At 38.2% G+C, this 25,959-nt stretch overlaps 4 protein-coding genes across 4 annotated transcripts; all 4 read right to left on the bottom strand.

The window, feature by feature from the left end:
- Positions 1–1,958: 1,958 nt before the first annotated feature.
- LOC109197411 (olfactory receptor 52E4-like) lies at positions 1,959–2,895 on the bottom strand. Its single transcript, XM_019352394.2, has one exon. The coding sequence runs from the start codon at positions 2,893–2,895 to the stop codon at positions 1,969–1,971; it is 927 nt and encodes a 308-aa protein (XP_019207939.1). The 3' UTR covers positions 1,959–1,968.
- A 10,037-nt stretch (positions 2,896–12,932) lies between these two features.
- Positions 12,933–14,025, bottom strand: LOC109197412 (olfactory receptor 6N2-like). The gene is made up of 3 exons (XM_025903930.1): positions 14,020–14,025; positions 13,392–13,559; positions 12,933–13,184 (listed from the first exon to the last, which is right to left on the bottom strand). Exons 1-3 carry the CDS (start codon positions 14,023–14,025, stop codon positions 12,933–12,935), a joined length of 426 nt encoding a protein of 141 aa, XP_025759715.1.
- A 3,818-nt stretch (positions 14,026–17,843) lies between these two features.
- Positions 17,844–18,801, bottom strand: LOC100696544 (olfactory receptor 4D1-like). The gene is made up of 2 exons (XM_025903929.1): positions 18,251–18,801; positions 17,844–17,850 (listed from the first exon to the last, which is right to left on the bottom strand). Exons 1-2 carry the CDS (start codon positions 18,799–18,801, stop codon positions 17,844–17,846), a joined length of 558 nt encoding a protein of 185 aa, XP_025759714.1.
- Positions 18,802–22,403: 3,602 nt separating this feature from the next.
- LOC100708004 (olfactory receptor 11A1-like) lies at positions 22,404–24,013 on the bottom strand. Its single transcript, XM_003449494.3, has one exon. It carries the CDS (start codon positions 23,732–23,734, stop codon positions 22,751–22,753), a length of 984 nt encoding a protein of 327 aa, XP_003449542.2. The 5' UTR covers positions 23,735–24,013; the 3' UTR covers positions 22,404–22,750.
- Between the last annotated feature and the right edge of the window lie 1,946 nt (positions 24,014–25,959).

Raw genomic sequence — 25,959 nt, 5'->3', positions numbered from 1 at the left:
AGATGAATAAAGATTTTGTAAAAATGACTACTGAGTTCCGGTGCCATTTCTGGATCCCTCGACGAATAAAGGAACTGGGGTAAAACTGATTACGCAACAGCAGCCGGGGATCAGTCCGCCAGGGCCTTCGCTCCTGGCTGCCGCCCGGCACACAATTTCAGAAGTTATGAAGAAGAATCATCACTGTACACACTGGATACATTTGATTTCTTTCCCAATTAAATTCTTTAATCTCATGAAATGCTTGTGATTGTTCTTCATTATACTGAAGCAGAAATCAAGTGAACATCATGCTGTATAAGAAAAATTCAAAAGGAACCAGTTAAATGAGTAAATCATAAGACTTATCACCAGAATAACAGCAGCAGAAACGGATTTTAATAGTTTTGCTGCCCCCTCGAGGTAAAGTAGGAACCGATTTTCTTTTGTCCACTGTCCACTTTCTGCTGTGACACAACAAATTTCCCACGTGTGGGACTAACAAAGGTTATCTTAAGTTTGGAGGTCTGTAGTGATTGAGGAAAACTGGCGACCTCTAAGCATAAGCATCCGTTGACACCACTCTGTGTCCACTTCATGGCTGATTTACTGTCTTTCCCAATTTGTTATAATACCACTGATAGATGACTGTGGAATATTTAGTAGCAAGCAAATTTCACTAGTCTGCACATCTAGGTGCTTGATGTTATACACCTGTGGCCATGTAAATAATTGGAACACCTGCATTCAATTTTTTTTATGGGTTAATATGTTAAAGGTATTCACTTAATGTGTGACTGAGGATGGATGATTTCAAGAAATAAATGACAAACCTTTGTTAAGGTGGAGCAAATGGCAGCACAAACATGAGTACAAAGAAAAGTACTGGAAACATACAGGGAAGATAAGACTGTTTCAGTGAAGGCAAGAAGGCAAGCGCTATTATAATTTTTCACAAACCTGACATTCACCAGGAGCTCACCAGATTTGCTGCATATGGAGTGGATGTTAGCGAGGAGGATAGTAGGAAGAGGGAGCCAATGCTGGCCCAGTCTTTTCAGGCTGTGATGAATACTGCCATGACTGCCCTATTTCCATGGCTTGGAATCCTGATTTAGGTGTGATATATGAAAGCACATGACATACCAGAGGATATATGGAATGTTAAATTCACTGGTAGTATTTCTCTGGTTACCTATCAATGATAAATCACTAATTTAAGCAAGGCAAAGTTTTACTAATATTACATGATAATAATAACTGTAAGCTGTAACACCTGCAAACTGTAACTTTATGGCAGTCTAAAATACCACTAAGTTGGACACCAAATCTACTCATAGCATTGTTTAAAAAGGAAGGCTACAAAGACAGTTCTCTCTCTCATACACACAGTTTTGTGCACAAATGACACGTAACTCTATAGGCTAATGTTATACAATTTTATATCTGACTGAATAAAATATGTCTTGTAATAATTTCCTGTGTTCAGCATTAGCACATTGCATTTGTACCAGATATTATTTAGTAAAGATGTGTCTCTAATCATGTTTTTAATTCCTCTTCCGGCCCTGCACCAGCAGCTGCAGCAGTAGGACTTGTGGTGGCAAAAAATATGTTCACATTATGTTTAATCAGAATCAGAATACATTAATAACCCTTAAGGAAATTAGGCTTGTAAGAATAGGCAGTATTCCTTAAGAAAAATGAAAAAAATCAGCGTCAGCAACAACTAAATCCCAAACAACAACAATAACACGATAGTTTTAGCTGTGATTAGGATGGTCTTTGAGTGCTTGAGCAGTCGAGTATGAATGGCTATATTTATCTGCAATAGGCATTTAGTCACTGCTTCTTCTTGCATGCATGAGAGCAGGAGGGAAAAGAAAAATACATAATTGATACTGATGTTACTGTTTAATTAGTCATAATCATGAACACAAATGATTTCAACTGTAAGTAAAAAAAATGAGTATTGACAGTATTGATACATTAGTTTATTTTGACAGCGCAGAACAACCTTTTGAGGTGTTTAGAAATCTCCTTCATTTTTAGTCCATATATAATTGGATTGAAAAGGGGAGGATACATTACGATTTGCAAAGTCAATATTGAATGTACAATCTTTGGAAAATTAGACTCCAGACCAGATATAATGATATCAAATGCACACAAACACAAATAGCTGATCAAAACTATCAAGTGGGGCAAACAGGTCTGTGCAGCTTTTCTCCTGACTTCTTTACAGCTTTGATAGGATATCACAAGTATCTTGGTGTAAGTGAAGAATATGAAAACTGCAGGGAGAATTGCAACATTAAATAGTACAACCATATTATGTACAGTCTGTGCTTTTAAATGCACACATAGAAGCTTGTAAATTGTATTGTTGCAAAAAATTCCAGGGAAAGTAAAGTTACAGATTTTTTTATTGGCCATTAATACAGCTGCCACTGCAACCTGAGAAGAAGGCACAATCCAAGCTAAGGTTAAAAAAATGCTGATAGTGTTTTTTGTCATGATAATTGGATATTGCAGAGGTTTGCATATAGACACATATCTGTCATAGGCCATGGCAAACAAGAGTAAAAATTCTGAACCACCCAAGGAGTAAAACATAAAAAACTGAAAGAGACAGACGGAATAAAATATGATCTGTCTTTTAGATAAAAAGTCAATCAAAAGCTTTGGGTAAATAACAGTGCTTAACATAACAGAGTTCAATAGCAAAGCTGCAATAAAAATGTACATAGGCTCATGGAGACTTTTCTCAACCACAATGAGGAATACAATGGTGAAATTACAACAGAGTATGAGAATGTATACAGTAAACATGATCATAAAATAAAGATATCTGTATTTGTTCACCTGGAAAAACCCATCAAGAGTTACGTATGATACATTTAATGCAAGCTCCATTAAAATGATGAACCAAAATTGTAATAAATAAAATGAGATATGACAGCAAGTGAGAGAAAACAGAAAGTGAACACCTACCTTATCCTGATCGGCATATGAGTGGACTTAAGAAAGTGAATGGTTTGACTTCTACTTGGACTCTGTTCATGAAACTGCTTCACCCTCTATGGACTTCATCCCTAACTTCATCCCTAACTCTCAGTACAGTCCTGTGTTGAACTGTTTTCTCAGTACTGCCCCCGCTGTTTTTTTTGACTATTAAAACATTTAAGGAATTTCTTGTTTCATTCCTGATCACAACCACATTTATTGTGAATATTTGCACCCACAAAGTAAAATTGTATTTATTTTGTAAGAATTTTTCCATTCATCTAAAAAATACTTTTTGTCCTTTGTAGTATTATAGTGTATATATGTTCTCACTGTAAAAAAAATCCTTTCACAAGACTGCAAGTAGTGTGAAAAACTAAGTACACACTGGTTGCTTCTATAGGAATTAAAAGGGTAAGTAGTAACAATGTGCTAATATTTAAATGCAACTTATTAATTGATCATTAGCAAGTGTCAACATATAGGTTATATGTAAAAAATATTGTATATATGAAAAAGGTTATTAGAAAAAAAAAAACCTAAGCAAATATAAGCAAAAACCTGCTGAATGTAATGATAGTACAATTACAAAAAGACTGAACAGGTATGGCTTATTTGGAAGAGCTCCCAGGAGAAAGGTTTGTGAGGTTGCATCTAAACAAACCACAAGAATTCTGAAACAATGTCCTTTGTAGAGATGAGACCAAAGGGGGGATGCTTACCCAAAATATATAGAGTGTTACAAAAAACCATCCATTTTCTTCCACTTATCTGGGGTGGCGACTCCATCCTTTCTCAGCTGTGGACAATGGGCTTAAACTTGGAGGTGCTGATTCCCTTTCCTGACGCTTCACACTTGGCTGCTAAGTACTCCAGTGTGAGCTGGAGGCCACCACCTGATGAAGCCAACAGAACCTCTTAATCTGCAAAGTGCAGAGACAAGATTCTGAGACCACGCAAGTGGAAGCCTTCCACCGCTTGGTTAGAAATTCTGTCCATAAAAATTATGAACAGAATCGTGACAAAAAAATAGCCCCGGTGGAGTCCAACATCCACCAGGAACAAGTTCAACTTGCAATGGCTGTATAAGGACCGAATGGCTCGTAGCAACAGGTCAGACAGCCCATACTCCCGAAGTTCCTCCCACAGAATACTCTGAAGAACATGCCCGAATGCCTCATTCAAGTCCACAAAACTCATGTAGACTGGTTGGGCAAACTTCCACACACCCTCAAATATCCTCAAGAGGATAAAGAGCTGGTCCAGTGTTCCACAACCATGATGAAAACAGCATTGTTCCTCCTGTATCCGAGGTTCAACTAACACAGTCTGCTGTGCAGCACCCTGGCATAGACATTCCAGGGAGGCTGAGGAATGTGAGTACACCCTCTGGTCCCATCTGGATGGGATCCACTATCCCAGCCTGCCATTCCAGACGTACCACCCCAGATCTCCATGCAGCACTTTAGAAGAGTACCAACCAGGACAGTCCTCCAACATCCAGAGCCTTCAGGAACTCAGGGTGAACCTCATTCACCCCAGGGGCTCTGCCACCAAGGAGTGGTTTTACTTCCTCAGTGACCTCACCTCCAGTGATGGATCATTGACTGTAGAAAACATGGACGACGCCACAGCTCCCCAAATATGAAGCCAAAACGTCTCTATCGCCCCCTGGTGTCTGGCTGCAGTATAGGTCATAAACCCCGCCTCCTCCATGTTAGCGGATGGGACTGGGGTCAGACTAAAATAAATTTATTCTCCTCAGATAATTTTTTCCCAATGATTCTTTCTTTTGTTATCAATAGTTCTCATCATGCTGATTGATGTCCAAGGGGTCTCCTTTCCCATAAGTTTGATTCTAATTCCTACAGCGGTGATGTTAAATTGGGATGAAACGTCATCATAACAGCTTTGACTGGCAGCTGCAGTCACGGAGAAACTTGCGTATCTCTGTTCGGGAATAGCAGATAGGGCTTTGGAGTTGACGTCACTGGAGGTGGGCCACGCCTCCCTTTCCGCCATGACAGTAGGCTAGACACAGGATACAGCTTCAGCTATGGTTCGTACGTGTTGTATTATCAGTTGCAACGTTTGATCACACGATCGTGAAGGCAAGAAGCTGGATAATGGGCTCTCTTTTCATCGTTTTTCAACCTGGAGGCAACGTGAGGGATCCCATGTATCCGATATTACTAAACAAAGACGTCAGGCTTGCATTGCAGCGGTGAGACGAGCGGATCGAGTTCTGTGCAATCCCCAGCTTTTTGTTGGTTTGGTCTCCGCATCTTCTTTCCGGTGAGTTCTAAATTAATTCATATCACTATTAAAATGCTTTTAGTGTTATTTTCAATGTGCTGAGGTCATAGATAATGAGATAAAACATGCTAATGTGTGATGCTGCAGAACCACGTCATGTCATCATGTCGACTGAGTAGCTTATGATTTAGCATTATTGCAGGCAAACCAGCATATGAAATGGATGTAACAAATCCAGACTGGGCACCAACACTGCACATGGGCCTCTAAAAACATACTAAATTGCTCTCATTGTACACTAATCCGCACATAACTTCCAGATGAATCACACACCTGTCATGTGCACTAATTTTATCTTACAGGCTTTTATTATGCAGCTGCAGAGTCTGAAGGTTCTTATTAATAATAATAAGCATAATTCTTAAACTGGTTTGCTGTGATGCGCTGACTCCACAGACAAAGGGCTGTATCGCGACCGATTGCGCCGAGACGCCAAGAGACGGTACTTTCAAAAAATTGCGTGCATCGGTAATGTGGACCCGTATGAAATAAGGAAGCGGAGTGGAAACCCAGACGACCTACCGCCTTTGTCCTATCCCGATCTTTGCATACCTTGGCTGTGGAGTCAGCGCATACACAGCGAACCAGTTTAAGAATTATAAATCCCTGGAGGCCCACATCCAATTCACGAACGGCTGGGTGCAAGATTTGTCCATCTTTATGCCTCCATGCTGTGAGTACGTTGTCGTTAAGACAAAGGTAAGTCGGTTTGAACATGATAACTTTCTAAACAACTTCCTTGTTACAGTTTTTGATTTGCACGTACAGCCAACCCATCTATATTAGCCTTGGTTCATTACAGACCTTTTATTAAAAGTGGTTTTTGTGTGTTTCAGGTACTGCACTCACAACAACTGAATGAAACTGCACTGTGACCTCGTTGTGTGGACACAGAGAGACCTTCTGTCATACGCGTCTTCCCTGATGTGGATTTCTGGGAACCACGTTTAAAGCAAGCACAAGACTTCTTTCTTAAAGTGTGTCTTCCTGAACTTGTTGGGAAATACTTCTCCAAACAACGTGCTGCTCTAAATAGCCTGCAATGTTTCATTTTGTGGTTCAAGATTGATGCCAGCTGTGTGTTGCCATGTAAATAGTTTGCATTTCGTTTTTATGTACTTGCTAAGTACATGTGAACAGATCAAGAATAAAAAAAAACCAAAAACATGTATACTATTCTTTTCTGTTTCATTGAAACTACTTCACACAAAGTACAATTATTTACAATGAACCACACATGCAACACAACAGCTTTATGAATACTCAACAAGAGCAAGTTTCATTTGGCGCTGGTAGCGTAGGCTCTGAGAGGAGGGCCAGCGTTTATGCTACGAAAACACGACCGCCTGTTTTAACCTGACAGCCTGAGGTGTTCTTCAGTAAACTGGACTACCCGACAGAAGGACCCGAGGCCCCGCTGCACTTTTTCGGTAAGTTAATCGTGTTTGTAAGCTAATCCGTAACTACTGTCCTTAGCTATGTCCTGAGACCTAGCTAGCTAAAATGAGCACTCGGCTGTCAGGGTTCGTTTAGCTAATCTGTGCAGGTGAATGAATTTACTAAAGAAATTAAGAGAAACGTTCCGGGCTAATCAGTCACTAATTACTGTTACTGTACTTTTATTACAAGTATTATACTGTAAAAGCAACAGGCTGCACCCTGCTTCAGCTCCTGTGCAGAACTGAATATCAAATATATGCAAACAACAGCATGTTTTCAGTCTCTTGCCACATCTGTAAAGACAGTATCATTTTTTTAAAAGCTTGTACTTCAGTAACTCCTCGTTAATCAGGAACTATGGATTAAAGTACTGTAGTGTACTGTAATACTGAAAAAATGCAAGAGAAGAACTTCAGATCCTGAGTGTGTGAGGACAGAAGAATCAGCTTCATTTCAATTTTGAGGGATAAACTTTATATTTGAGTTTGTGATGGTTCTGTTCTCTTTGTGATTACAGGAGCTGCCTTCAGATTCAGACCTCAGCACCACCCAGTGACAGCAGACAGATCATCCAACATGTTAACTGCAAAATGAACTGATGAAAACAGAGCAAAGGTTAAAGTACCACATGTGCTGTAGTGAAAGCTGCAGCTTTATTGATAAAGTTAAAGACAAAAAAACAAAAGGATTAATCACTCATGTAACTATGTCACTATATATCAGCATTAACAGGACCTCAGTTTGATGTTTCACAAAGGTGCTGATCTCAGACCTGCACAGCTTCCGTTTTAAACACTTTATGTACTCAGCTGCATGAAGAGCATATGAGATTTTCTCTGGCACAATTAAATAAAACCTGATGAAGGTCAAAGGTCGTCACTTGTATGTTGAACTACAAACTTGTGATCTGCAGTTCTTTCACAGTTTTTTGCAGATAGTGTGTTATTTACCATAAAGTGATTCAGAGTTATTCATACCAGAGTAACCAGAGAAGATCATATATTTTTAAATATATAACTTTCTACAGGACTGAATATAATATCTTTATGTAAAAGTCCGGAGCCTCTGGGGAGTATCTGAGTATTTATAACATTACACAAACCAAAGGTCTCCATCACAGTGTTCATGAAATGCTGGGTTTATCCATCTCCTGGATCGGGCCTACGGAGTGCTGAAGATTTCCCTGTGAGGGAGCTGCTGGTGAAGATCATGAGTCCTGCTTGATCAATGTGATGAGCTTCAGTCTTCCTGGTGTTTCTTAAATGATGCCTCTCTCAGTGGGTCAACAGAACTTCTGGCACAGGACAGCTGTGATGAAAGAAAAGGAAGAAGTTTCTCCAAACCTCTGGACCCAGGAAACCCAGCTTGGTCCTGATGGTCTCCCTCACTAGTTTCTCTCCAGGGTGAATGTAGCTGTTGATATAATATGGACTCTATTATTAAATGAAAAGAACAAATTAGACTACACTACTGAAACGTTCTGCTGATGTTTTTAAAGTTTTTATGTTACCAGGCTGTAGAGGGCTCTGAAGATTTAAACAGTTTTAGATCCATTACACTCACAGTCTTATGTTAAAATCTCAAAGGACAGCATTATATTTTTGATATTAACAGTAACTCTGGACCTCTGTAGAGTGTGCAGATGATCTCATCGCTGTCTAAAAATGGATAAAAACAAACCTAAGAAGTGCTGAATCCTTCAATAACACAGACTATTAGAGTAGCAGGTGTGTAGCATCGCTAACTAGCTAGCAACAAGCCTCCAACACAGTGCGTATGCTAGCGGCTAATCTAGCAAACGAATTAACAACAAAGTGACTTTAGAACTATAAGATGATAAGCTGTGCGTCTTTTTTTATAACAGTGACATGGTTGTATTTACCTTAATTAAACGAGTCGTCAGTCGTGGTAAACCAGCAAAAAAACTCGAGCAGCCGGGCTACGTAAAAAGTGTAGAGGGGCGTGTTTGCGGTCATGTCCAGCGGGTGTGTGGGCGGGAGTGTTACACAGTCGCTCCACCTCAAGTCACTACTGCGCAGACTCTGGCTCCAAATTTGCAAAATGGCAGCCTCCACAAGCGGGATATTTTGGCTTCATTTTTGCACAATGGTAGGAGGCGGAGTCGCGTCGTCCATGTTTTCTACAGTCAATGTGATGGATGAGTCGTCAACATTGACAGAGTCCAGCCCCTCTCCAGGAAACTGGTTCTGGAGATCAAGCAGTACGTTGAGGTGAGGCTGACTATATCTAGATGGTACTTCTCAACTTATGCACTGGTTCAGGGTCCTTCCCCACCAGCGAGGTGACATTTCATGTCCCAATCTCCAGTCTTGGTAGCTGGGTATCAGTGCGCCAGGGTCGCCACCCTTGGCCGCTGCCCAGCAGACACTACACTGGACCCTTTCTTGCGGGTGTAGGACCTACAGAAGGGTGGGCCCATCCCCCTTCTGTGGGCACCCTCCCTCCCCAGGACTGGCTCCTGGATGAGGCAAACAAATGCCTGCAAACTTCAATGAACTGAAGCAACACTGTTAAGAACAGTGAGACAAAATTCCTCCACAATGATGTGAAAGATTTAAAGAATGACGATAGTCATACAGAAACTGATTAATCCCTATCCTTTCTGTTCAATTAATTAATAGCATTGTGCTAGGCATACAAAATCTGATGTATCATTCATTTTATTAAATATTCAGTTAGAGCTGACATGTTTCTTTACACTGCCACTGACATCCTTCTTGGTTAAGTCTGTTTTTTGAAGTATGTGACAGTTACCTCAAAAAGTTGACTCTGTTCATCTGGACATGACGTCTCAGTGGGAGCAACATTTTGTCCAAGTGACTTCTTGGATGAAATGTTTGTCCCACTGAAAACGCTACATCCAGATGAACAGAATCAACTTTTTGGGATTTCCTTACCTGGATGATTGAGCATGCATCAATATATGTAACAATTTGTGTTGGGGTTTTTTTTGTATTGTTTGAGCCAGTGTGCCAATTGAAGGACCTTTTGGCTTCATATGTCCCAAAATCATGATTGAGTTATTCTCTTGTTTTATTGTTTCATGATCTAAAACATCATTACTGTGAAAACCTAGTTTTTAGTATAAGTATATAACATTTAGACCAAAAATATATGTGAAACAGTAGTCTGTGAATTTAAACATTGAATTTAAAAAAAATTCATTATCTAAAATCTTTTTCTCCATACATTTTAGTTACTTACATCAGGAACACTGAGCACAAAAAAAACAAGGGAATAACCACCAGACAAGACAAACCCTGGGAGAGGAAATTAACATTTGTTATTGTATTGTTTCCCTAAAGAGTTGTCTTATGGGTCTTGAGAGTTGCCTGGATGTGCATGTGTGTGTGTGAGAGGGAGAGAAAACATTATGAGAGAAACATTAATATGAAATTAATATTAAATTTAGAATTATTTTTGTACAATGTTATTAAAATATCCCCGTTTCATACATTTTTAATCACAGTGAAAGGAAAAAGCCATCAATATTTGTTACCAGATTGGATGAGTTAAACAAAACCTCCAGGATAAACAGGTCTATACATCTTTAAAAACAATCTCTAAAATTTCAATATCAGAATAAAACAACATAAAAATCATACATAAAGAGTAGTATTCCACCAGTGACTGATGTCTAATAATGATATCAGGAATGTCACACTCAGAAATGCAAGTTTGTAAAGTGCATCAGCACATAAATATTTCCCTTTTAAAGGAAAGTCAAAAAGTGTTTTCTTTTTGTAGCACACAGACAAACTGCTACCATAACACGGTGAGCAGAAGCAAAGCTAAACCAAGGGAATTTGTGGAGGACTATAAATATCTTGGAGTACACATAGACAATAAACTAGATGGGCTAAAAACACCACTGCACTTTGAAGGAAAGGCCAGAGTCGTCTCTATTTTCTAAGGCGGCTGAGGTCCTTCAACATCTGTCGGACAATGCTCAGAATTTTCTATGAGTCTGTTGTGGCCAGTGCGATCCTCTATGCTGTTGCATGCTGGTGCAGCAGGTTGAGGGTCGCAGATGGCAACAGATTAAATAAACTGATCCGCAAGGCCAGTAATGCTGTGGGGATGGAACTGGACTCCCTTAGGGTGGTGTCTGAAAGGCGGATGCTGACCAAGATAAAGACAATGCTGGATAATATCTCCCACCCATTCCAGGACGTGCTGGCTACTCACAGGAGCACGTTCAGTGAGCGACTGAGATTACCAAAAAGCACCAATGAACAACACAAGAAATCATTCCTGCTTGTGGCCATCCCCCTGTACAACTGCTCCGTCTAATACACTGTAAACACTGCAATAGTTAAATCCTTTTTATATTTATTGTTAATTTTTGATATTTATAATTGAATGATTTGTATATATTAGTGCCATTTCTTAAATTTGTATAATCTGTAACTTATTGTATTGTTTAAATAGTTTAGTCTATTACTGTTACCGTCTTGGAGCAACCGTAACCCACATAATTTCCTTAGGGATTAATAAAGTATTTCAGATTCTGATTCTGAAACCACTACATGTTGTGGATATAATGTACAGGCAAACAGAACATCTTTAACATTATTGTATCCCCAGAAAATAGTCTGCTGTGTCTTGAGGATTGTTTCTTTTTTCACTTCTTTATTTTATTCAACTTCAGTTGTGTGCTTTTTGTAGAATTTTTTTTCTATTTGCCGGTGTTTTCTTAAGTTGTAGTCCATTTGACCTCTCTGGGCCACCATACATAAAGTGTTGTGACAAAGAGTATGGGCTGTGGTGGACAGCTTTGTTATGTTTAAGTTCAATCGGAAATTTCCTCACAACTAAATATTTTACTGTCAACTGTTAGTGGTATTACAACAAGTGATAGGTCATGTAAAATCACAGAGTGGGGTAAACGGATGCTGACGTGCATAGTGTGCAGAGGTTGCCAACTACCTGCAGAGTTAATGGCCTAAGATCTCCAAACTTCTGGTCTTCAGATTAGTTCAGGAATATATTCCATTAAACCTTATTCACGATTTATGATCAGTGTTACTATTAAGCATTTATTTTTCTTTTCATTGTTATGTCAATTTCTGATTAATCCTTTAGTTATGTCCTCCAATGATGCATCTCTTCTCCACTTCTTTCATACCCAGTGTTTTCATATACCACTACTGCATCACATTAGCATTTGTCTTTGTGTGTGTGTTTTTTGATATCTTTCTATGCTCTCATATTTTCTATTTTCTCTTTCTCCTCACTCTCAACCAGCTGTAGCAGATGGCTGCCCCTCCCTGAGTGTGGGGCAGGGAGGTGATTTATTTTTGAGCTTCTGACAAAGCTCATGATATCTTATGTCATTGAGACCTCCCATCATCTCCAGAACGAAAAACTTTGTTTGGTTCTTTATCATCTGCAGGTTTCCAAGTATAGTCCTAAATGTTCCAGGCATAACTTGTCCTATATTTAGAATGCTTGCTTGGCATATACTGTTTGAAAGTATATGCTATAGTCTTCTCTTGTACAGAGAAGGTTGTGTGCATGTATGTGGATACGTGCATGCATGCTTACGTGTGGGTGTGTGTGTCCATCTGACAAAAGGGCATGTACGTGAACTCAGTTATTTATACTAACTCGTCTATTCCACATTCATTTCTAATGATAGGTCATTTCTGACCAGGAAAACCAAGAGTGTGCAAATGTTGAATAAACCACCGAAAATTGTATGCAGACTAAGAGAGTTTATTTTGTATGTTGAAATCCTCTTTGTGGACAAAGTCGTGGAATCATAGGTCAGTCTGATCACTAACGTTTTCAGGGAGAAAAACTTTTAAATCAGTCAAATTTGACTGGAACAAAACACGAGTTTTAATCGTTCTCATTCTATATCCACACTGTAACCACAACAGTTCATGTCCATGAAAAATAAAAACATTATGTCACAAACTGCACTGAAACTGCCAAAGGCTGCCAAACCTATCATCTTTATTCAGAATTACTGGATTATTTTTACTATGATGTTTCCTGTTACTATGAGTGCTAAACAAGAGAGTAATCAAGGATTACTCTCTTCATCAATGACTGCAGAAAACATTATGCCTTATAATGCACCATAAACCTGCTTCTTTTACCAGTGTGTTGCACAATAAATAAATTACTAATAAATTAGTAAATAAATGTATAATAACACTACATTATTTCATGTGTCTAAGCAACCTTTTAAGGTGTTTAGAAATTTCTTTCATTTTCAGTCCATATATGATTGGATTGCAGAGAGGATTATAAGTTATTATTTGGAGTGTCATTACAAAACGTGCAGTTTTGGGAAAATCAGATTCCAGTTTAACAATGACAACATCATAGGTAATCAAAACAGAACAGTTCATCAAAACTAGCAGGTGAGGTAAACAGGTCTGAACAGCTTTTCTTCTGACATCTCCACAACTCTGAAAAGCAATTATGATTATCTTTGTGTATGTGAAAAGTATAAAAAGCATAGGCAAAAGTACGAGATTCAACAGAACAATTACACCGTATATCGATAATTTGTTTGAAGTCACACAGAGAAGCTTGTTAAGTGAATTATTACAAAAATTTCCTTTCAAAGTAAAGCTACACAGTTTGCTATTAATATTTAGTGCAATTGGCACTACAACATAACAAGCAGGTACCAGCCAAGCAAAACACAGCAGTAAACTGACAGTAGTTGTTGTCATGATGGCTGGATATTGCAGGGGTTTACAAATAGACACGTATCTGTCATAGGCCATAGCTGACAATAATAAGAACTCTGAAGAGCTTAAAAAGTAAAACATAAAAACCTGAAAAACACAAGCTTGGTAAGATACGATCTGTTTATCAGATAAGAAGTCAACCAAGAGCTTTGGGTGGATATTAGTGCTGAAAAGAAGAGAGTTCAATAACAAAGCTGCAATAAAAATATACATTGGCTCATGAAGGTTTTTGTGTATAACAATAAGGCATATGATAGAAACATTAAAGCAAATTAACAGAATATAAGCTGTAAGCAAGATCACAAAATAAAGATATCTGTATCTGTGAATTTCCACATGCCCACCAAGTGTTACATACGTCATATTTAAATCAGCATTGTTAAAGTACAGCTATAACTACTCTGTTTCCTACACTGTGCACAGAAATTCACACTATTTAACTGTCCTTAGAATTCAGAAAGTAAATCATTCAGTGTTTGTGGTATGGTTTTATCCAACACAGACACCCTCCATGGATCTCATTAACCTCGTCATAAAAAGATTTCACCGACATCGTGAAACTCTGGAGGCTAAAAGACTTTTACAATAATTGCTGACAGGTAGGAGCAATTGTGAATGTTTCGGTGGGTCTAAAACAGTAATCGGGTTAAAATTGTAACAAATATTTGGTGTTGTTAAGTGAGGTAGGATGGTTGAAAAAAAATTGAAGTGCCCCCTGGTTTATCTCTGATTACATGTGAAAGAGGGTAAAAGGACTTAACATGCAGCCTCTTATCTCACTCACCTTCCAGGGGCATTGTTATGACTATGATGCGTCCTTGGCATGTGTGTGTTTGACATGCATGATTTTATTAAAGAAGTTATATTGAGTATATTGTGACTGACAAACACAAAGTCATGAAAAGGAAACGTCACATAAATGTATTCCTGTGTAATTGAGTTACAAAGAGATCATATTTGAATCATAAAGAATCATGACATTCATGTGATTGAGCTGATGATAAATCCTGTTGATGTTTAATTGCATAAAGTGAATGCAACATAAAGGTAAATATATTCATATGTGATTTTATAGTTTGAATTATGTTCATGTTGATGTGTAAGGTCACAGAGAGACACAGAGAGAGAATATAGGGTGTGGTTGGACATCGGCTGATTGGATGTCAAACAGAGACTGGAGGTGGTATAAAATTTTTGTGTGGAGAGATAAGTTGCTCATCCCTTTGTATCCTGCAAGATGAGCAGTACAGAAGATTGGCTTGAAGAGTTCACAGTAGGAAATTTCAGCAGAAACAGAAGAGGAATCAACCTCTCTGCACATTTTTGCTGTGATCAATTTTAAATTCGAGCTCTGCTTTGCCTTCTGCATAACACTCATGGACCTTTTGAAATGTGAGTCAATCAAGACTTCCTGTACAGGAGTAACAGTTCTGCCAGTCCACAGTCTACAACCTCAAAACAGATGCAAGATCAGAGTGTCTCCAGGTGCCTACAGTGCTCAATTGCAGAGACTTTTTTTATTCATATTGTGCTTTAAGAACTGTTCTGATGGACAAAAGCTTACAAAGCTCTGTACTTAAGAACTTTTGTTATCACACTAAAACAATGGAAAACAATTGTGACATAAATGTACAATTATCTGCTATATTAAACCCTTTTGCACATTTTACACATTTACTTTTACTTATATTTTTTAGTTATGTGATGATTGCAAAACCCTGGAGGAGAACAAAAAAATGCCTACTTATTACTCCTAATCACACTGCTTCAGGTGTCACTGTCAGTGCCAATGTAAAAGTGCAGGGAAATAACCCTCTTGGCCATGGGGGAAAATTGCAACATATATGCAGAGGGCCATGGGGATGGATGTTCCCTCCACAAGCTTAAGGGTCAGTTCCCAGTAATTCTGCATCAGGGAGGGTGAACCTGTCCCTTGCTTTTTTCTTTACAGTGTCACGGTTTGTGGGGCAAGCTGTGTGGTGTTTGTGAATAAAGGACCCAAAATGCAGGCAAAGTAACAATGGTAAAAATAAAGGCAAAAATGCGGGATGGGGAGCTGTTAGGTCTGCGCTTACAGGCCCCGCTGGTTCAGAGACTTATCACCGTGAACAAAGCAAGACAAACAGCGATCCATTTTAACTTGCAAGGGAAGCCGATCGGATCAGGGTCTTGGAGCTAGGAGCCCCTCACCTGATGCCAGACAACTCCAAAAAAACCCACCAGCCTTTACACACTATATATACACATGGAGGGAAACAAGGCAAACAGGAAGGAGGCACAGCTGATCCTAATTAACATGACGAGACAAGAGACATAGACCTTCAAAGTAAAACAGGAAATCCACAGACTGAATTTACATACACAGACTCAGGGACATGAAACAGAGCACAGAGAGAACACATGGACAGGGATAACTAGACACTCAACAGAGGAGGCACAGGAAGAAAACCTAAAACCTAGAAACGCTGAGAACAAAACCTAAACACTAATATAGATAACACTGAAGAAATCAAACATCAAATCAGAACAAAATTCAAAACACTGGGTAACCGATCCAGCACCATGACACACAGGGCTTTCTTGAATCCCTCTTTGTCTGGTCCATCAGCCAGGACCAGTTTGGATCATTGGGATACACAAACCCATCCACTGTAAAAAGCTGGTAATCGACTAATGTTCTGATTTGCTCAGTCTAATTTTGATTTATTAAACTAGAAACTAGTGTTCTTGAGTCTGGGCTGATATTTATTTTGAGTTCAAACAAAATGAACAAATGAATCTTCTAAATTTATCATCTATATTTAAAGCTATGACAATAGCTATTGTAAATGTATTTCTTTTACAGGATATTCCAGTTTGGAGCCTGCACCCTCTTTGGTTTTAGAAGGCATTCAGAAGCTCATACAAGCCCATTTAATGCCTAATTGCAGAATCAGGAATTTGACTGCCAGGGTCTCCATTGCTGACCGCAACTCAATTCACAAAGCACCAAAGTCCTATGCCTGTTCAAGCTAATGGTGGGCCCACATGAGGGTGGCCCATATAGGGCTGAGCTTAGCTGTGACCCACAGATGAGGCCCCACCAAGCCCAGCTCTTTACTCTATAAGAGGAGGTGTTTTGACAGCTGGCTGAGAATTCTTGTGAGGTGTGGATGTCTCTGCTTTGCCTGCTGTCCCCCCCATGACCTTGACCCATGTAACTGGATAGCAGTAATGGATTATGACAGGGAAGTGTAATACCCCAGAGAGACTAATGCAGGCTACTGCTAGCTTTAAGCTTTTGGGACTTCTTTGTTTATGTTTGGTTCTTAGTTTATCATTGCTATATTTGATTTTCATGTATCTTAAGTCTGTGGTTGTTAATTTCAGCATATTTCAGTTTGTATTCTGATTGAGATTTATTTAGTATAGTGTTGCCTCCCCCCGAGTTTTGTTTTCAGGTCTGACAGGTTTATTGGAGGTTTATTTTGTTTTGTCACAATCATTATGTTTTGGATTGATATAAAACACTCTTATTAAATTGCTTGTTTTTGTTAATCCTGCCTGTCTTTTGAGTACGCATTTGGGTCCTGCAAATAAACTAGAGACTAGAGTTGGACCCAGCAGACTCCAACTCTTCTGATGAGGACAAAGAGGATAATATTTACACCATAATGCTGAAGTGCAATGAATGGCTGACTGGCTCTTACAAAGAATATAAAGAAACTGTTTTCTATTTTCACATGCTGCCCATATAACCTCCAGAGGGTCTCTGTCTCTTCTTCTGGCGCAGCAGAAGCAAGGCCCAAGAAGGCCCTGGACTCTGATGGTTCTTGTTTTTGATCATGGAATTTAATAAATCTGTGATTTAGTATAGTCATCACCAACTGCCAGAAAGCATCTGAGGTCACATCTCCTCAAAGGCTGACTCAAAGCATCCAGAGGGAAAGTATCTGTCTCCACTGTTGCCCTCCTAGAAATGTTCCTAAGACTTTGCTCCTCCTCCAGGTTGATCCACTGAACTGTTCCCCTGCTTTGCCCCATGGCTTGGCTGGCCCCAGGAACTGTCATCACTGCTGCCTGAAATCTCCTGCTCCCTGTTTTTTGTTTTTGGTTCTGAAATTTAATAAAACTATGATTTTGTATAGTTTCTAAAAGCACAAATATGCCCAAATGCTTGATGAAAAATTAAAAAGTCTTGAAGTTAGTCTGTACAAACGGAGCCCTTTGCCTTCTTGCTCTTCAGTCAGTATATGTGAATCTTTAATTCCCTCATCAATAGGCAGCAGCAAAGTGACTGAGTCTTTCTTATACATAAACACAGATCTATTTAACATTTTAATATCATGTAAATAGGATGAAATGTTATTTAACCCACTTCAAGATGAAGCATCAGAAACTGCAGAAACAGGAAAAACAGAGTAAAATTGACAAATGTGTAACTGATGAGTGTGTGTGCACTAGTACGTGTGCTTTTCTCACATCTATATCACAACATTAAAAACTTTTAGATTGATCACTAATTCGAAATATCCTCACATCAATTTTAAAATGATAAAAACATTGAAAATGTGCACATTTGTAATGCTATATTAGTTTATGATTTCTTAACAAACAGCCTTTTAAGGTGTTTAGAAATATCTTTCATTTTCAGTCCATATATGATTGGATTGCAGAGAGGATTATATATTATTACTTGCAGTGTCATTATGAAACGTGCAGTTTTGGAAAAATCAGATTCCAGTTTAACAATGACAACATCATAAGTAATCAAAATAGAATAGTTGATCAAAACTAGCAGGTGAGGTAAACAGGTCTGTGCGGCTTTTCTTCTGACATCTCCACAACTCTGATAAGCAATTATGATTATCTTTGTGTACGTAAAAATTATGAAAAGTGTAGGAAAAAGTCCAAGATTAAACAAAAGAATTACACCGTATATAGACAGCGCTCTTGAACTCACACAGAGAAGCTTGGAGGCAGAGTTATTACAAAAAATTCCTTTCAAAGTAAAGCTACATAGTTTGCTATTAATATTTAGTGCAATTGGCACTACAACATAACAAGCAGGTACCAGCCAAGCAAAAATCAGCAGAAAGCTGACAGTGGTTGTTCTCATGATGATTTGATATTTTAGGGGTTTACATATAGACACGTATCTGTCATAGGCCATAGCTGACAATAATAAGAATTCTGAAGAGCTTAAAAAATAGAACATAAATGCCTGGAAAAGGCAAGCTTGATATGATATGATCTGTTTCTCAGATAAGAAGTCAATCAAGAGCTTTGGGTAGATGTTAGTGCTGAAAAGAAGAGAGTTCAGTAACAAAGCTGCAATAAAAATATACATTGGCTCATGAAGGTTTTTGTGTATAACAATAAGACATACGATAGAAACATTAAAGCAAATTAACAGAATATAAGCTGTAAGCATGATCACAAAATAAAGATATCTGTATCTGTGAATTTCCACATGCCCACCAAGTGTTACATACGTCATATTTAAATCAGCATTCATGAAATAGTCAAAAACAGACACAATAGTTATTTAAAATGACCTGACACCCATATACATCTTGTGTCTTTGTCAGAATTCAGAAAATAAATCGAATGCCAATGTTTGTGCAGCACTTTTAATCAGACTATGGCACCCTCCATGGACCTTATTTGCATCTTAACAAACATTTCATCACCATCACAAAACTCTGAACTTTATCATGCAGCATCCATACACAGTAAGTGCAACACATATACACACAAATCACTCAGCAAAAAGAAGGCATTACTGGCACTAATTGGGTTCTTTTTAGCACACAAGACATAACATTTAGTCACAAATTTGAAAGGTTTGAAATGGCATGAGCTGTATAAGCACAGGAGACAGCATAGGTGAAACCTAACAAATACTAATGAGATTTCTAACCAGGTTGTAAATATGTTTTTCCATACTGTACCCTTGGGGTCATTTTTGGAGCCAGCCTCAAGTGGTCACTAGCTGAACTGCAACTTGAGTCTTATGTAACAGAGTTTGCGCTTTTTTCTTGAGCCACAAATATTTAGTATTTAAGTAAATAAGTAAGTAAGTAAAATAAGTAGTAAGTAAATTTGATGGTTTGAAATCCATATACAGCATCCAATGATGTATTCTTGACGTTTTACTGCCACTGGGAGAAGAGTGTGTACAGACAGCTTGGCTGGAAGCTGAAAGATAAGGAAACCTTTACTACCAGTGAATACTAATTAGCTAACACTTGCTAGCTACCAGGAGCCATAGGTCAACAGCTCCAGTATATCTTATCATTATCAGTGATATTTTAAAACATGTCACAACTAAAAGCACATCTTATTTCTTATTTTTTCTTAATCTCTTATTATTATATTATTATTATCATATAGTTAATTGTTTAGCACAGTAACTTCAATTGCTTGATTAATTGTTACTGTAGTGTTTTTTAGGAGCGAGAAAACAAATATACTCCAATTAAAAGTCTTCACAATTTATTATCAAAATGGTTAGAATTTCATATTAGTTTTACATGGTGCTGTGGACTCGTCTCTCTAGCTCAGAGACAAAAGGCTGCTGCACCCAGGCTGTAAATGCTTTTTATAATGCGTGATAAACATAATGTTAACATGACTGATCGAAACAGTTTAGGTCTGATGTCGGTTCACGTTTCTTCTTCTGCAACTTTCTGCATATCTCCTTATTTGGAGACAAGACTTCACCCATCACCATGGCAACCACCTATTGCCCATTCATACTCAGATGGATGAATCAGAGAGCACCTTGGTGTTAGTATCTTGCCCAAGGATATTTGGCATGCACTCTGGAGAAGCCAGAGGTTAAACCACCAACCTTCCACTTAGTAGATGCCCTGCTCTCCCTCCTGAGCTACAGCCACCCACAAATAAAAAAGCACTATATAATTGTGAGTTGTCAGAAGAATTTGTTTACCAAACCACTCAGGCAATGATCACAGTGTCTCAGAATCTAAACTAAAACATACAACGTCTTGGCTTCATTTATAGTGGGGTCCATCCTGCGGTTTACAAGTACTTAATGTATGGAACTTTCCACTGCCCATGCAGACATACTGAGACCGGTAGGTCTTATCTTTATTACCCCAGCTTTCCTGCTTTTAGTTTGTTTCCTTCCCAACAACCTTTTTGCTGTTTCACAAGTCCCCTTCCAAGTAAATAATTAACTGCCCTCCAACAGACATAAATTGGGCAAGTTGGGCATGAGTCCAACTCCAGACGTCGAAGGCCGGTGTCCTGCAGGTTTTAGATGTGTCCTTGATCCAACACAGCTGATTTAAATGGCAAAATTACCTCCTCAACATGTCTTGAAGTATCACCCAGGGTGATATCTAAAACCTGCAGGACACCGGCCCTTGAGGCCTAAAGTTGGACAGCCCTGGCATAAGTTGTGCTAAGAAAATTTCCAATCACAAGTACATTTACTGCTTCTAAATAGAAACTGCATTGAGTGTACTCCATTTACTGATGAGGCCAGCATCTAAGGCAGCCAAAAGGACAGTGTAGTATACAGAAGAGGACCAGATAACTTTCACATTGTTTCAACGATGTTTCATTGTTTTCACAATATGCTACAGCATGTAACAAAGTATGCGCTTTGTCTAGCACTTTGAATTAATACACTCTACTGAGTAAACGTCTTTATTTTTTAGTTTAGTTTAGCCCGGGTTATGTTGTGTTCCCATGTGTTTCCACTTCCCTAATCATCCCTCAGTCTATATATTGTCTCTGCTTTCCCCGGGCCTTTCTCAGAGCATCTGTTTAGTCACTCTCTGTGTTGCCATGTTACTAGTGTTGCAGGTTTCTCGTGTTTAGTTTGTACCAGTCCAACATAGTGCATTACTATAAATTTTACCATAATATTATGAACTAACCATTTTAGTCTCCACCAAACTGTACTAAACTCTTAGTATTTTCATGCAAACTTGTAATAGAGCTAATTATTTAAGCTATTTATCAGGTCTTTCACAATATGAAAAAAACACAACTTCAGCAACAGATCACATATCTGATTCCTTTGACAATAATCTATCATCTTCCTCTCTTGTCCCAGCTTTCTTTTGTTTTTTGTGATGTTATGGCAAATTACATTTTTTTTCTCTTTGGGAAATACAGCATCTATATTTAGTTATCAGACCTGTTATGTGCAGAACTATTTGTGTGTTTAGCACTGTGAACACATCAGAGGAATGAGAAGGAACAAAGGATGTGTTGAAGGTGTAAGCAGTTCTTTCAATATCGTAATATTCGTATTACCGAGGAAATACTAAACTCCATACTGTTAGCTGGAAACAACGCAAGGCTAAAACAGACAGGGCTAAAACAATATTTTGGATGAACCAATGATATTCAATTGCTTATTATGATACCAGGATGTTGATCTGGATCATGCTCACTTCAACTCCTGTGTACATTGAAAATATGAATACTGAAAATATCAGTTAGTTTAAATTATAATTATACAGGCAACAATAAAGTTCTAAAAGCTTTCAAAGCATGTCGGGCTTATTGATTTAACTTTAACACAAAGAAAGAAATCTTTTCTATTCATTAGGTGACCTCAAATACCTCTGAACTATTTTTGAGGTCACAGATTTATTAATTATTTATGAAGTGTAGGAAATGGTATATGTTCATTTTGCAACAACGTCACTTTATGATACTTTCAGTCTTCAATGATATTGTATGGTGACAGACATTAAAAATGGTCATTGCCAAAACATTTGATGGTACGAAGGAATACAAAGGGTGCATAAAAAATTAAAGCAATAAATCATGACATTAAACAGAGATAGTGTCTGTTTATAGTATATTATAATCATATATCATATCATATCTTAGATACCATCAGTGTATCTAGAAAACTACTGAAACAGAACAAAATCAGAAACTAAATATGATCACAGCTGCTGGGAATATGCAGTTCTGGTGAAAAGGGCAAAGCTATTGCATCATTGTAATGCATATTGTGTTCAGCAAGCAGGATAAGTAGGTTAATGAGTTTAAGTATTATATTCTATTGATATACTAACTATCATCCTCTATTTGTACAGTATATAGTAGACACACAAGTATATAAAATAATACCGACGTATATAAATGCATGCAAATTAATACAGGTACATCAGTACTTTACAGTATAATATTATAGTGTAATATTTACATAAACAATAATGATAACAATAAAAACAACAACAGGTGTAATGTATATCACCTGTAAAAACACACAACTGCACTGAAGAGAAGTCAGGTCTTTAAATTTAGATTACAAAGGAAATTATTGCACTTCTAGCATCAGCTCTGACAGATAATTTAAATTTGCTCTGACAAAACAACCTCCTGAGGTGTTGAGAGATTTCTTTCATTTTCAGTCCATATACAACTGGATTAAAGAGGGGATGATACAAAACCACTTGTAAAGTCATTATGAAACGTGCAGTTTGGGATAAACTAATTTCAAGTCGAGTTATAATTATATCATACGAACACAAACATGAGAAGCTGATCAAAACGAGCAGGTGAGGTAAACAGGTCTGTGCAGCTTTTCTCCTGACCTCCCTGCAGCTTCGATAGCATATTATAAATATTTTTGTGTATGTAAACAGTATGAAAAGCAAAGGAAGAAATACAGTGTTAATTAGTATAAACACACCATATATTAAATATGATATTCTCGGGGTTGCACAGTAAAGCTTGGAAATTGCATTGTTACAAAAAATTCCATTCAAAGTAAAACGGCAGATTTGTGAAGTATTTATAATTACAGCTGATGGCACAAGCTGACAAGCAGGCAGAAGCCAAGTTAAAACCAACAAAATTTTGACAGTTGTTTTTCTCATAATAGTATGATATTGCAAAGGTTTAGATATGGACACATACCTGTCATAAGCCATGGATGCCAAGAGGAAGAACTCTGAACCAGTTAAAGAGTAATAAATAAATCCTTGAAAACTGCACTGTGAATGAGTTGTAATCTGCTTCTCAGATAAAAAGTCCATCAAAAGTTTGGGGTAGATATTTGTACTGAACATAACAGAGTTAAGCAACAAAGCTGCAATAAAAACATACATAGGCTCATGGAGGCTTTTCTTAATCCAGATGAGGCAAACTATGGTTGAATTACTGCAGAGTATTAGAATATAAGCAGTAAACATGATAACAAAATACAGAAATTTGTATTTTTCCAATTCTATATGCCCACCAAAAGTTATATATGTCTCATTAAATTCATTATCAATTGCCATGAAACTAAATTTTGTATTAAGCAGACTGAAATCTAAATGTAAGGAAAAAACACAATACAGTGAGAGAAAATTTGTACCACTTGTTTACCCTTTTGCATAACCATCAAGTGTTATATTTGTTAATTTTAATTCCTCATTCACTAATAAAACCAAATGTTCAACATTAGTACATCAGTCAGACTATATTACAGGCAGAAAGACAAGATGAGATCAGAATTTCATACAAACGCAAGACGCCAAGCAAGAATGATCCACAGTCATCTTGATATGTGAAAACATGACAGTGAAATTTTAGAATTAGTGGAAGGACCTTATGAATCATTTCTTTTCTCTCTCTGGTGATCTCATTACGTCAAGAGAGTGACTGCCATGTGACCACCTCCTCCGAGCCCTAGAGGCCCTGACCTGTAGGCTTTATTAGTGTTTGTGCAAATGTTGTCTTGAAATTTTTCTTGCTCCTATTCAATTTTTGATATGTTGCCATATATGTTACATTTAAAAAAAAACCATCCCATGAATATTTTGGTTATAACTGAAATAGTACCATCAGCTGCACAGCCAGTGGCGGTCCTAGCCTGTTTGGCTGCCCTGGGCGAACACTCCCTCCCCCTTATTCTTCTTATATTTATTGTTTGTTTACTTGCACTGCTGTAACTGGAGTCTCGTCGTCTCGTCTCTCTATATACTGGACTGTATATAGCGGAGATGACAATAAAGTTTACTTTGACTTCAGCACAGCAGCAAGCAGGCACATCGAGGGCTCTTGCGCTCATTTTTCGCGTATAGAATTAAAAAAAACATCGGTGCAAATTATAAGTCTGTATCATAATGTCTGGTGTTTTCGTGTTTGTTAGTTTGTTTTTATTTTGTTTTATTTTGCAAGTTGGTTATTAGATGCCACTCCAGCCAGCCAGAGAATCCCCCGCCGCCCCGCCCTCTCCTCCTTGTGCCACAAACAGCAGCACCTCGCAAACGGAGGGCGCCCTTAGTCCCAGCAAATGGGCGATAAAAAAACGATCGGTGTTCATGCAATCTCCGAAATGCATTGGCATGATGTCGGGGCAGCATGGGTGTGAGCAACTTTTTTTTGCCGATGCTCGTGATGTCGCCCCCACCAAGATGCCACCCTGGGCAACCGCCCATGTCGCCCCTATCAAAAACCGCTACTGTGCACAGCCAACAAACTGTGCATAATGACTTCATGGAGATCCTTTGTGACTGCAGGATGTAGCAGACAGCAGTCTTGGTGTGTAGCTGTAATGTAATAAGTTGAAAAAAGGGGGGCAGGGATAGCTCAGTAGGTAGAGGTGTCGCCCCATGATTGGAAGGTCGGGGGTTCAAATCCACTGAACGGCTACACTGAGGTACCCCTGAGCAAGGTACTGTCCCTACACACTGCTCCCTGGGCGTGTGCTTAGTGGCTGCCCACTGCTTCACTGAGTGAATGGGTCAAATGCAGAGAAAAATAAGTAATTTCCCCGCGGGGATCAATAGAGTATACATCATTATTATTTACATGTAAATACATATGAGCCATCTTGCTTAATTGTTTCTGCCATAGAAGGACCCTGGAGTGTATTTTATACCTTAATTTTTGAGTAGTGACTTTATGGCTTTAATTATGTATATATTATCTCACCCTCAACTTCTGCATGCGTGCCCATTTCACGCTTTGTTTATCCAAAGCGGGAAATGGACACGGTGGACTGGAGTGTCTATTACACGCTAATGTTGTGGAAAGAGTTATTTATTAAACCAGGAGAACATCTATTCTCTATTCATCTATTTTCAGATCTCATAAAAAACTGATATAATTCACAAAATTAAAGATATAGGCTACTTCACTTCAAGAAAGATTACCAGCAACATAGAACTGCTGTAAGTTTTGTTATCACAGTTTGCTGCCTTGATTTCAATCTTTCGTACCTCATTACAATCTAACACTTAGTTTTTCAAGAGTGCACTGTTGAAAGCAGAAAAAAAGTCTGATTTTATGAACTCTGGACATTATTTTCAGTGGCTTTAGTAATGAATGAGTTAATTGTCTATTTTATAGGTTGATTATTTAAGCCTGTGACTTTCAGTTGCGCTGCACAAAGGAAGCTCTCATTGAAGATGCTATTAAATTTAAGCTTGATCATAGTCTGAGATTACCAAAAAGCACCTCTGAACGACACAGGAAATCATTCCTGCCTGTGGCCATCTCCCTGTACAACTCATCCTAA

This window comes from Oreochromis niloticus, linkage group LG16 (assembly GCF_001858045.2).
Source record: "Oreochromis niloticus isolate F11D_XX linkage group LG16, O_niloticus_UMD_NMBU, whole genome shotgun sequence".
NCBI classification, from domain to species: domain Eukaryota; kingdom Metazoa; phylum Chordata; class Actinopteri; order Cichliformes; family Cichlidae; genus Oreochromis; species Oreochromis niloticus.
The sequence above is the reverse complement of the archived record's forward strand: the minus strand, read 5'-3'. Positions and strand labels throughout refer to the sequence as shown.

Bases quoted from the DNA above. Each gene is read 5' to 3' on its own strand.
- LOC109197411 (XM_019352394.2), bottom strand. From the start codon at position 2,895: ATGGAGCTTGCATTAAATGTATCATACGTAACTCTTGATGGGTTTTTC.
- LOC109197412 (XM_025903930.1), bottom strand. The intron at 13,185-13,391 runs GTAGTGCCAATT...ATTGCTTTTCAG, and splicing joins TGGTACCTGCTTGTTATGTT to AGTTGTGGAGATGTCAGAAG.
- LOC100696544 (XM_025903929.1), bottom strand. From the start codon at position 18,801: ATGTATATTTTTATTGCAGCTTTGTTACTGAACTCTCTTCTTTTCAGC.
- LOC100708004 (XM_003449494.3), bottom strand. From the start codon at position 23,734: ATGGCAATTGATAATGAATTTAATGAGACATATATAACTTTTGGTGGG.